The 13787-nt window shown below is 40.2% G+C and overlaps 1 protein-coding gene across 1 annotated transcript; it reads left to right on the forward strand.

Annotated features, from left to right (window-relative positions):
* Window positions 1-332: 332 nt before the first annotated feature.
* On the forward strand, window positions 333-2323 carry LOC147605787 (uncharacterized). The gene has a single exon (XM_086793548.1). It carries the CDS (start codon window positions 376-378, stop codon window positions 1927-1929), a length of 1554 nt encoding a protein of 517 aa, XP_086649674.1. The 5' UTR covers window positions 333-375; the 3' UTR covers window positions 1930-2323.
* Window positions 2324-13787: the final 11464 nt, after the last annotated feature.

A 13787-nucleotide genomic window follows, 5' to 3' on the forward strand; every position in this document is an offset into this window, starting at 1 on the left:
ACCTCAGGGCGTGGGTATCAGATAAGGTACGCTTGCTCAAGATGTACCTTAGGGCATGGGTATGGTAATGCAAATGCAATGTGAAGAGGGCACTCAATTAGATACCATCACTTTCCACTATTCTAAAGAGGATACTCTATTCGATGCCATCACTTTCCACTATTCTAAAGGAGGGAATACTAAACTAGATGCCATGAGGTAAAAGGCTATGAAAAACCTACTAGAACATTTTTCTATTTATATGTAAATATATTTAAATATATTTATATGTAAATATATTTAAATATATATTTATATGCATCTGATTACGCAGGCGCAAGCGACTCGGGAGCAACCAGCCATTCTTGTTTCTGCTGTCGCCTTGTCGGGCCAGCTATGGTAGCTCCATCATCAAGTGCATGCAAGGTGAGGCTGGAAGTGCTAGGAGACGCTTCAAGCCAGATGAGAGATGAGTTTCTGGCCATGGTGGATGACCCCGCATACAGCGACATCTGCTTCCTGTGTAAGGACGCCGTGAAGGTGCACGCCAGCCGCTTGCTGCTCATGGCCAGGTCGGAGGTCTTCAAGAGCATGCTCTCCAATGGCATGGCGGAGTCCAGGATGGCGGAGATCAGCCTGCCGGAGATCCCCTCCTCCGCCCTCCTCCCAACCTTGGAGTACCTCTACACGGGGGCCATCACCAAGCACGAGATGGACCTCCGCACAGCCTTTCAGGTCGTCCATGCGGCTAGGTTCTTTCTACTCCCCAAGCTCGAAGATCATCTCCAGCCCCGCCTCAAGGTAATCCTCTTTTCCGTGACCGACCCTGTCATTCTAGCTCAGCACTTATCAACACTGGTTTCTTCTTGTATCTGTGAAAACTTGGAAGACTTTGTAGAGTTCATCCTCAAGTGCCTCGGAAACCACTGCACTGTATGTCCCACTAGCTTTCTCCGGCATCTATCCTCCGAGGCCATGGGAATGTACCTCGAATTTTTGAAGAGCAAGAACCCTGCCATGGTTTTATCTTTCATGGAGTACTTGTGCCTTCGAAACATCCTGCTCTGGAGTGCTTGCCATGTATCCCAGGAGGCTGAGGCAATGCTGGATGCTGCCCTTCCAAATGAGATGTCCCTCGCCCCTCACTTCGATGCTCTGAAGTCATCAGACATGTCTTACCTAGAATTGGGGTCTCAGAGGACAGCCTCTCTTATGTCGGGGGCCGATGAAAGACATGTCCTTGATGAAGTACTAGAATTTCTAAACAACTCGGGGATGAATTGGCCACATGTGGTGAGGCTAGAGCGCATTCACCCTGTCATTCTGCTGAAAGTCATAAAACCCTTGAATGTTATCCGCCCATCCACAATGGTTGAGACAGCCCTCCACTATCAAGCAATTCATGCGGGAGAGATGAATGTGATTAAGTGGACTCTCCAAGGAAAAGCTGGCCTCTACTATGAGACTCGAGACAATGGAACTCTACTGGTTGCTAAGTGTAACAAAGGAGAGATTGTAACACGCGCCAACATTTCCATCAAGAAGCCAAGTGGGGTGTATGAATTGGAAGTCATCATCGAAGAACTAGCTGAGAGAACTTGTATTGGGGTTTGTTGCTCACCAGGGTACTCTAACAGTAACTATCGCTCTCTCTGTGGAGGTCTTATTTTGGGCCAAGGAAGGTTATTATTTTATATGTTTCACAAGAACAAACAGGGCAACACAGTTTTAAAAGACCGTAAAAATTTGGGCACTGCATTCTTCAAAAGAAATGATCGGGTGAGGGTGCTTGTGGACATGAGCAACCGATGCTGCATGTTTTCAATTGAGGGAAAGAAGGTGGAGGGAGCTATTGTTAAAGATCTTTTTGATGAAGTATTTCTTATGGTGCACTGCTCGTATCCTGGGAGACTTAGAGTTGTTCTTGTGAGGGAAACTGATTTTTTATAGCTACGTGGATCTTAATGTGTTGGAGCATGGCCAAGCCACCATGCGGAAATCATGTAGCCACCATAGCTGATCTCATATAGCTACCATACCACTGTAGCTGAAATTTACGTAGCCACCATAGTTGGACTCACGGAGCCATCATACTTGATGTTATGCAGCCATCCATGTCTATTTGTGATGCAGCAGTGTTCTGAACCCACCAGTTCCATTTGAGGTAGAATCAGGCACAATTAAGACTTCAGGTTTACACATACATCATACTACGCACTTGTGGTGCTTGTTTGATTCAGGTACCCGAATCATGTTCTTGCTTCAACTTTCCATTCAACTCTTAACATTTTGATGATTACGCTGTAAGGGTGGCTTTTTTGTGAAAAACATGGTAAGCAAGGCTACATGAAGCTCAAAGTGGTGTTATTGAAGTATATTGTGTGCTTTCATTTTTTAATCTCCATGTAACAGTTGGTTCAAATGGCATCAACAAGCCTGATCTTTGGAGGCCTGCTCTGATCATCCCTTAAATCAGAATCATCTCCATTTTTCCATGTAATGCAAGGGATATGATATCAACCTTGGGAATTTGCTTGCAGTATATGATCATCTCCAAATCCTCGTTTTTAGAGTGTTCATGTATTCATATAAAACATACTGTTCATAAATAAATAATTCGAAGGAGCAACTTCATTCTGCCCTGTTTTTATTTTGGATTTTGGTCTTCTTGTGAAGGCTCTAACCCAAGGTAGCATAAGCCGCAAAGAGAGCATGTCTCTTTTTCAACTCTGAATTTTACAGTACCGCTGTGTTGGAGATTGCAGGTTTGTTGCAAGTGTAGAAGTTTTTTGAAAGCACTATTTGGTAAGTAAATTGTGGTTTATTGTGCAGAGCCGCACTCGTGAGGATGAAGTGTGAAGCGCAATCTGCACATCAGCACAACCTAAGAACTTCACTAAAATGGCATGGGATTGTAGACGATAAAACTTCTCACAGACGCTGAAAATGTGTTCTGAGATTTCAACTTGCCTGAATTGCCATGCCATGTGAGATGCTGAGTAACTATGGTCTTTATATAGTTGGTGGGGGACAGTAAAGTGAAACCGGATCTCATCACCAGGCCTTTGCATCAGTGTTTCCACTACCTAGTCACGGTTGTTTCTCATACCAATATGAACCTGTTCGTACTGTATGGTTCGTATTCTATGGCACCATACGATATTGTATGGTATCCTACAATACAATATCCATGGTTGGGCGCAGATTCGACCGTTTTGCAATAGTGCCGTATCGGCCCATTTTTGTATATTTTTCTTACTGTTTTTTTGACCGTTTTTTTGTTTTGTTTTTGTTTTGTTTTTTTTGTTTTGTTTTTTGTCTTGTCTTGGCTATAGGCTTGAGCTATTGAGCAACTCCTGTAAGGTGCCCCCCCCCCCCCCCCAAGTGTTAAAAAAAACCTTATTTTATCGTAGGGTATCCCAAAATTTCAAAAATTCTCATACAGTATTGTATTTTCGTACTATGACAACTCTGTACCTAGTGTTACCTATGTGAAGGAATCATGCATGTACTTCCATTGCCCACATAAAGGAATTGCCTAATCATATAAAACCATGGCCGTCATGTAGGCATTAGGGTAAAAGCTCAGGGCAGCCATAGTAAACATGCTACACTACTCAAAATCCTTTTCCTCAGGTAATATAGTATCCATCACTACCTCCGACTCTTGCTAGGCCATGCACCACTGTCTTCGGATACATCATCATCTACCACTGCCTTCCGGCATGAAAGAACCACCTTGCTTTGCATTGCCAAAGAACCTCGTGTGCAGACTACATAAGTCCATCTACCAACTCTAAGTAGGCTTCGTAGCTTGTATCTCAAGCTACATGATTTCTCCTCAACAGATCAATTTCACTATTGTGCTTCTTATCCCAGTGTCTATGGAAACATTATACATTATAGATATGGCGTACATCTTGACACAGGCTTTTATGGAAACATACATTAGAGTATTGCATGTTGCTTCACCATAACATAGGGAACCATCATCCTTGAACCATATGAGCATTGTATATCCCCTTCATCCATGGCTTCATTTTAGAAAGCATCCATTGAACATAGCACAAAATTGAGGCATAACATCCATAAGGTAAACATACCATAAGCATAGACATCATCATGTTGGAGAAGAACATTGGGTCTTCATCATCATTGTAGCCTCCATTTTTAGTGGTCTTCATGGCATCACCATTGTTGAGGAAGCATCCATAGACTTTATAGCATTCTTCATGAGCATGCATAGTGACATAGTTCCCCATCATCACATGAAATGGGCATAATATCAACATTCTCATGACTAGCATCCTCATTATGCTTTGACATAGCATCACCATCATTCCAAAGCATGACATGGTGGTACACATGAACCCCTTCATCGTTACATCATAACATATTGTGGCATTGCATTTAGGGGCCATAGCATACATGAGAGATTATAAGAAGCTTAATATATAAATGATGATTTGTTGATGCTTATACAAAGATAATACACCCCAAAGATCTCATTTGGAAAAAATATCAAAGATACATCCCAAAGATCTCATTTGGAAAAAGTACACTCCAAAGATAATTTATTCTAAAAGTCAATATTAGATAATTTGAAAAAAATATCATATTTTGGGAATCAATCACTCCATTTTTATTTTGGATATATCTTAAACATGCTTGCTCCAAATTTGTCGGAGATTGTAGATCTAGATTTTACTCTTCAAGGTCTTTCCAATGATATGTCACATGAGGGAGTTTTGACAAAATTTTGGACAAGTTCATCATGATCCCATTTTTCAAATGGGAATGGGTTTTTTTTTCAAATTATCTAAATGGTGTTCTAATGATCCTCTTAATTATAATGATTAGTGATTATAAACAATGATTAGCAACAATAGGACTTGGTGGATCGAATTGAGTATGTGTGTGTAAGCATTGAAGGGAGATTTTTACACCAGCTTATTGCTCTTAATAAGGAAAAGTGTCCTACAAAGAGAAATCAGCTCAAAACGCTTACGAATATATGGATTTGTGCCTTCTCCAACGAGTGACTGGTTTTTTGAAGCTCTCAACTCACCTAGTTGATGAAATGGCTTGAGATTCAAGCTATGGAGTCCTTGTAGTATTGCTAAACCAGTCATAGAAGTTCTTGACCTAATTCAAAGCAAAGACACCAAATGGAGTGTTTAACTAGTTGGGTGGTAGACGTCGAATTCACACAGCGCACTTTGAATCATACTAAATCCTCCTAGCCAAGGGTTAGCTTTTGGTTGCTCAAGATTCCCACAAAGTTTGAGGACAAATTGTTGGGAGAATGGGCAATGGAAAGCTAATCAAGTTTTGGCCACCATAAGGAGAAGAAGAGGATAAGATGAGATTAGGTCCACTAATGATGTATTAGTGAAAGATAATGCTAAAAGAAGTGCTAATGAGAAGCTCAAGGAGAGAGGGAAGGCTCTGATACCATGTTGATAATCATAGTATTCATGTGCAAAAGAGAGTGCTAAACGGAAGCTATGGTGATTTAAACATGAGAAATGTCATAGTTAATGAGTAATTAATACTAATTACTATAATTAAGGGAGATCAAGGTACTAATCACATGATCACAACTTGCATTAAGAGAATGACTTTGATACATCCATTTATAGCTCTCATCCACATGTTCTATGCACCCTTGTGCGATCCATGTGTCCATAAATGCCCACATTCCTTATGCACCCTTGCACTTTTCATGTGCCTACTTTTTAACGATTGATCACCTTTTACATTCATCCATTCACATCTCCTAATAACCTTAGCCTTCATCCATTCTAATTTCATGACATCCTAAGCTCCATATACCTTTCTCCCACATACATGTGTCCCATACATGACATGATGGGCACCATATTTAAACATAACATATAATGGTCAATACATAGTGTGAACGTGACTGCCTGGTGCTATAACTATGTCATACTCTAGTAATCCAAGTGTGGCTATCATATAGTATGCTGTCATCTAACTAGTAGCATATCAAACATAATCTCACCAACTATGCCAGTGGCATAAGTGGGAAAGATATGATCTAGGTAGGTCATCAATGTCTACATCAACATTAGGGACATGACATGACTCTTCTATAGACATGTTCTACCTTGATTTTTGGATTAGAAGATTGCCTAAAGGAGGGGGTGAAAGAGGTAGACGTTAAAGGAGATTCTCAACTAGTCATTAGGCAAATGAAAGGAAAATACAAAGCAAGGAGTCTAAATTTGCAAGATTTATATAAAAGAGCAATGAGTTAAAAGAAGTTTTTGAGTTTTGCAAATTTGTGCATATTCAAAGGAAGGATTATGAAAAGGCAGATGAATTGGCTACTAAAGCTTTGGCTTCTTTCAAAGAAGCTACTCTTGCATTGATGAATACAGGTTGGCCAGAGCTCTAAGATGTTCAGCAATACTTGGATAAAGGATAATTCCCTCATGGATTGACCCCTCAATAGAAGCAAAGACTTATAAGGAAAGCTCATCCTTACACAATCCTTGGTGACATTCTATACAAGCAAGGTAAGGATAAGGTCCTTAGGAGGGTGGTGGCGCGGTCCTCTTAAAGATACAAGGATATTATCAAGGAAGTAGATAGATCTAGATACCCAAGAAAAAAGTCAAGAAAACCATTGTTTAAATGATAAAAGAGAAATTCCCATGACATTTGGAATTCAATCATTTAAATAGTAAAAGTGGAATTCTTGGCATGGTCAACAATAAAGCAACAACTATGGCATCATTTCTCAAGGAGTACATATGTGCCCGATTTGGGTGCCCATTGGAAATCCTTACAGATGGAGGGAGATCTTTTAGGAATGTCTTGATTGAATCTTTGGTGCACAAATTAAAAATAAATCATGTCATTTCAAACCCCTATTATTCTAAGTACAATGGTGTAGTTGAAAAGACTAATGGTTTGCTCTGTGGATCCTTGTCTAAGCTAGTGGATGCCATGAAAAGAAAGTGGGATATGCATGTATCAGAGGTTCTATGGGCTTATAGAACCACTCATAAGTTCTCTCTTGGTTTCACAACTTTTCAGCTAGTGTATGGAGTGGAGGCAATTTTGCCAATAGAATTGGAAATCACAAGCCTTCACACATCTTTTGCACGATCAAGTAATGAAGAAGAAACTCATGCCCAATGCCTAGTACAACTGAAGACCTTGGATGAGAAGCGGCTTCAAGCACTTCAACATTTGGAGGCAGCACAACAATGGCGCAAGACAATGCATGTTGCTCTTACAAAAAAGAAAAAGAAGCCAGAACTCAAGGAAGGAAGCTTGGTCATGAGATTTGATGGTTGTGTAGAGAAGCGGCTAGATAAGAAGCTTCTTCAATGCTGGGAGGGCCCCTTTAGGATAAAGAAAAAAGTTAAAAACAACACCTATCTTTTGGAAGATACAAATGGTCAAGAGGTTCCTGGACGACATGCCAATGAATACCGGCTAAGAAATTACATAAGAAAATGCTAGTAAAGGAAGTATGGATTCCAATGGTAATAATGCAAGCCCAAGGCTATCAAGAAGGTGCAACCCAAGTGTGGATCCCAAAAAGGCAATCCATGCTTCCAAAGAAGAAGAGGCACATGAACCCATGAAGAAGTTTTCACAAAAACAAAGAACCTAGTAAACCAAGGTACCATGCTTCCAAAGAAGAAGAGATGTACACCTAGGAAGAACAGGTATGCACCCAAGAAGAAGTTTGCACCAAAACAAAGAACCCAATAAGCCAAGGTACCATGTGTGATACCAAGAATTTATCAAAGATGGGTACCCACAAACCTACTTTAACCTCATGGATACTATAAGGGTAATACAATCATATATATGGGTGCCGAAATATATCAAGGTTAATCAAGTTTCATCATTAACTTCAACTTAAGGAGCCCAAAATAATTATATGGTGTGGAGACCAAAGCAAAAACAACCTAAGCACATGGAAAATTATACTTTCCCAAACTAGGAGGAATTCTCTATAGCATCATCCAATGAAGGGATATAATTAAAGATGTATCCATGGATCATCTACATGAACCCACTCTTTGAACCAGCAGGCTGAGGTTGTGTAGAACCTACTCTCCTAAAATAGGAGGTAGACACAAGAGTATGTTGTTCATAGGGAGGAAAAACAAATGCCAGGAAGAGCCACAAGAACCACTAGCTGCCAAGGTAGAATGCCATAAGAACCTCCCACAAACACAATCTGGTGAATTATCATGAGGAGGAGTGCACAAGTCAAAGACTTCATCAATATCCAAATGGATGTTTCCAAGAAGAAAGATCAGAATAAAGGGTCAGATTATTGGACTCATGAGTGTTCAACTCCTAGCAATCAACTACTTCAAGGGTCAAATGACAAAAGATAAACAATGATTCCAAGAGTTTTCACCACTGTGATTCTCCAAAAATCATGGGCGTGGTTCAAAAGGTCACGCTATTCAAAGCTTAAAAACTATATCAAATGATGGTAACAATGAAGTGTAAGCATTATAGAGTGTAAAGGAGTATTAACATTACCACAAATATCAACTTTGATCATTCTGATTTTGTAGTCATGCCACAGAAATCACACTGTGATTTTATAGTCTCATGATCATGATGAATCATAATAACAAAGAAACAATCATTTTTATAACAAGGATTTCGCACACGCTATGTACATCATCAAAATGAAGAAAAACATTCATGACCGTGATCAATAATCATGAACAAGGATTTCGCACATGCTATGTACATCATCAAAATGAAGAAAAACATTCATGACCATGATCAATAATCATGCTAACAAAGAATCACCCAACTCAATCGTTTTTATAACAAGGATGTTGCACATGCTATGTACTCATCAGAATGAAGAAAAATATAAGGGTAAGATGCCGTGATTTTTAAATCACACCTATGCCACCTGTAGAAACATGGCGTGATTCCTTGAATCACGTCCACCAAAATTGCTTTAAATGTTAACTATATTTCATGAAATCCTACTATATCAACTAAAAAGAAACACATCCAATGATTCAAAGGTTCTCATCAGTGTGATTTAAAGAGAATGCGGGGGAGAGAGAGAGCTTGAGTTCCTTGCAAGCAAACACACACATACACAAGAGAGTGCAAGACACAAGAGAGAGATGGATGGCTCAGTTTTCTTTTCTTCTCTATATCCATATAACTAAAAGATAAGAGTACATACATAAAGGGAAAGTACTCTCCTACACTAACATATAAAATGGTCGGTCCATAGTGTGAACCTAACTATATGAACTGGCTATGCCATAAATCTAATACTCCAAAGTGGCTGTCACATAGCCTGTCATTCACTAGCCGCATATCAACCATAATCGCACCAACTATGCCAATGGCATAAGTGTGGAGGCTATCACCCAAGAAGGTCATCAATGTCCTCCCGTAGCACTAGTTGAGCTTGATATCTCAATGCTCCCCCTCGAGCTCAACTCCACACACTGCACCACCCATGTAAGATCCTAAACCTATGGAGCTTCTTTGTGCCGAATGCCTTTGTGGATATGTTAGCCACTTGATCCTCTATGCCCAATGCATTTGTGAAGATGTCAGCCACCTGATCCTCTATGCTAACATATACTAGATCTACATCAGAACCTTCTCCCTCATAAAGTGATAGTGCACCTCAATGTGCTTTGTTCTAGCATGGTATACTAGGTTAGTGGCCAACTATATGCTACTTCTATTGTGACAATAAATGACAAGTTCCCTATCCCCAGACTCACCATATCACTAAGCAGCTTCTAAAACCAAGCTACCTCACAAGCTACCATAACAGCACCCCTATGTTCTGCCTTTGTACAAGGTAACTGTTGGCTGCTTCTTACTCCTCCAACTCATAGCAGCACTCCTAAATGAGAACATAAAAGCACTGGTAGATCTCCTTCTGCAACACTACCAACCCAACCAGCATCTTTGTATCCATGTAGTTGTATCTCTATACCAGCCTCATAGAAAAGTCCATAATAAACTATGGACTTTATGTACCTGAGAATCTGTCTAACTGCATCCAAGTGTGGCTTGTTAGGGGCCTGCATAAACTGACTCAGAAGTCCAACATCATACCTCAGGTCTGGCCTAGTAATGGTCATGTAGATCAAGCTACTCATTATGCACCTGTATTTAGTGGGGTCCTCTAAAAGCTCACCTAAATCTGTGGAAAGCTTTGTGTTTTACTCCAATGGCACTGAAATAGGTTTACATACTTAGACAACATGTCTAAGCCATACTACCTCTGCAGTGACAAAATGCCATGAGGTGATCTCACCACCTTTATGCCCAAGAAATTCCATAGCTCACCCAAATCCTTCAACTCAATCTTGTGCTTCAAAAGCCTCCTGACATCATGTATGTCGGCATTAGTATCATGAGTGATAATCACTATAACCAGTGATAATCAAGTCATCCACATATATAACTACTAGCATGATCCCTCTATCCATATTTTCAAATAAAATAAAAAATCTACATTGGATACTTAAAATCCAATGGTAACAAGATACTCCCCAATCTTGTTTGACCATGCTCTGGGTGCCTGCTTCAAACCATTCCCATTTCTTATTTCCAAGTGCCTGTGCTCCGATTCCTATATTACTTGAACCATATAAGCATAATGATAGGTTGTATATCCATCATATCTCAACCTGTCAATAGGGTACCTAACCCTCGTAGACCTGTGTATATCTGGATCACTATCAGGTGTCCTCAAAACTACCCTTGTTTTCCTTACACGAGGAGTAACCATAGATGGAATGCCAAGCTCCTCATCAAATCTCTTCTCAGAGCCACTAGAGTCACCATCCACATATGAGTGACCTACTGACAGATCAGACACAAAAGGTTGATCTACCTTTTCCTTCTCTTTGCGTGATACATGTGTATCTACATCTGTCCTCAACCTGCCTGACCATGGGCTAACTTTGGATCCACTACTAGAGGACTTTCCAGGTCCACTAAGCACCTATGATTATTGCTCTACATGTGGTGCAACATCATCACTTCTTACATCTTCATCTTCTGCTGCCTTCACTAGCTGGTTATACCAGCTACTCATCTTGTCATAGACAATATCTTTGCTTACTTCCATATCACGAGTGGTAGGATTATAACATTAGTATAATATTTTTGCTCCATAGCATAGCCAATAAAGATGCATTTCTCTGCCTTTGGATCCAACTTTGTTCTTACTTCATCAGGAACATGCACATATACAATACACTTTCAAGTGAGACACATGCAGTCTTATTCTTGTAAACGTTTGTTCATGCGTCATACCATGAATAGCTACAGTGGGTGTCTTGTTCATAATGTGCATGGAAATTTCTCTACTTCTTTTGCCAAAAAACAATGTGGCATATTATTTTCAACCATCAAGGCACATGCCGCTTCTGTAATGTGACTATTTTGTCTTTCTATAACACCATTCTGTTGCGGAGTGTACCTACATGTAAACTGTATCTTGATTCCTTGCTGTCTCAGGAAATCGTTGAACTCATTGGAGAAATATTCTCCTCCACTTGACCAAGGCTTTAAATCTTTGAAAGGGAGCAAACACCTCACTTTTCTCCTTCATGAAGTAAACCCACACTTTCCTAGTGTGGTTATTAATGAATGTAACATAACACTTGCAACCTGTAATTGTAGTCTTGGCTCGTCTCCATGTATCTGAATGTTTGACCAGCACATGCATCTCCAAAGTACTAAGTACCACACAGGCACCTTCAAGCCTGCGAAGGTAAATCCTCAATCGAAGATGTGTAGCTCCTAGAGCTGCTGAGGGGTGTTATATTTAAAACAAGAAGGAAAAGAGATGATGATGCTCTTACCTATGTACCAATTCCTTGCTTGCTTGTTCTTGCCTCCTTAGCTCTCAAATGAATCGGAGCTTTGATACCATAAAGAGAATGTGGGGAGAGAGAGAGAGAGCTTGAGTTCCTTGCAAAAGCAAACACACACATACACAAGAGAGTGTAAGACACAAGAGAGAAATGGATGGCTCAATTTTCTTCTCTTCTCTATATCTATATAATTAAAAGATAAGCATACAAACATAAAGAGAAAGTACTCTCCTACACTAACATATAAAATGGTCAGTCCATAGTGTGAACATAACTATATGAACTGGCGCTATAACTATATGAACTGGCGCTATAACTATGCCATAACTCTAGTACTCCAAAGTGGCTATCACATAACCTGTCATCCACTAGCAGCATATCAAACCATAATTGCACCAACCATGCCAGTGGCATAAGTATGAAAGCTATCACCTAGGTGGGTCATCAATGTCCACCAATAGCACTAGTTGAGCTTGATATCTCAACATGATTTTTGCCACATTATGAGGTGAATCCATAGCCCCTCCTAAACATGATGATGTATGGATAGGTGGTATGTATATAATATGGTGGGAAATGGATCTCAAGAGGCGAAAAGTGATATGGCATCCGAATGGATAAGATTATGTGTATGAAATAAGAATAGACACAGTATGGGTGATCGTGGGAGACGGGCGACACAGGTTCCAGAGGGAATCGAGGCGGCGACGGATTTGAAGAGGGAGAGAGGGAAAATTTTTCAGTGTGGTTGATAGTAGTGAGGTTGGAGAGACCACCAGAGTTAAGACTACAGTGGAGAGAGTCTCCTGCAGTTTGTTTTGATCGCATAGTATGCATGCTAGAGATCCTATAGCTTTTTTAGTTTGCAGTGAATGCATAACAATGTGAGGGTTTTTGATTGGGTCAAAGAAGAGGAAGGTAGCAGAGCAAAGAATTGGCCAAGGTGGTGTGACCCCTAATTTCTTTGAGCAGAACCTATGCATTAGGGGACATTTGAACATATTTTGGGCCTTTTTCTAATGAAAGTAATTAGCAATGGACCAATAGGAATAGAGGATTGTGCACATTTGGTCTCCTTTGAATATAGGGAGGGGGACTAGGCATTCAATACTAATAATTACACGTGTTTCTTTAAAAGCGTAAGGGGTTTAGAGTAGGTATGGTCCTACCATTTTCGTGGCTCAAAAAATCCTTAAAATTTTAAAATTTTTGACATTCCCCTAAAAGTCACTTTTCCCCCCAAAAACCCATCTCAAATTTCATTGTAGTAAAAAAATTTCATTTTCAAGTCCGCTTTCCCTCTTGAACGTCCAAATTAAACTCTTCTTCCCTTCCTCTTCCATCTCTTTAATATCCATCGAGCCCAAAACCCTAATTTCCATAGCATCCTCGCATTTTCTCTCTATCTCATTTGCCTAACCCTAATCTTACTACTATAGCTTCACAATTGATATGGCTGCACCACAAAGAAGACCAAAAGATGAGATTGAGGAGATCTCACTGTGCATAAGAGAGACGATGATGGTGCTTGGGTGAGAGAGGCATTTCACAAGGGTGCTTGGGTTTTCCTGCAGCCTACTGCTATTGGTTTGCACACCGAGTTCGACGACGAGATGTGATGGAGCTTCATTGGAAGGGTCATTTAGAGGGATTCAAAAAATCAAGCAATGGAGACCTGGTGGCCATTGTACAACATGTGTACACGGCACGAGACATACATCTTTGTAAACAAACTTGATTCCCATGCAACTGTAAGTATCATAGGGGGAAGGAAGGAGGCATGTGATATTACGATAGCTACATCTTTCATGTTTAATGATCTTATTTTTGGGTTGCAGATATTTATCCTTCTAACTTGGCAGAGGAGCAACCATTACGAATACTAGAACATTTCAAGCACTCCATGCAGAAATTGGTGGGCACTGT

Source organism: Cibotium barometz, chromosome 59 (genome assembly GCF_041138505.1).
Source record: "Cibotium barometz isolate CiBa-2024 chromosome 59, ASM4113850v1, whole genome shotgun sequence".
Taxonomy (NCBI): domain Eukaryota; kingdom Viridiplantae; phylum Streptophyta; class Polypodiopsida; order Cyatheales; family Cibotiaceae; genus Cibotium; species Cibotium barometz.

Coding starts and splice junctions, on each gene's coding strand:
- LOC147605787 (XM_086793548.1), top strand. CDS start 376: ATGGTAGCTCCATCATCAAGTGCATGCAAGGTGAGGCTGGAAGTGCTA.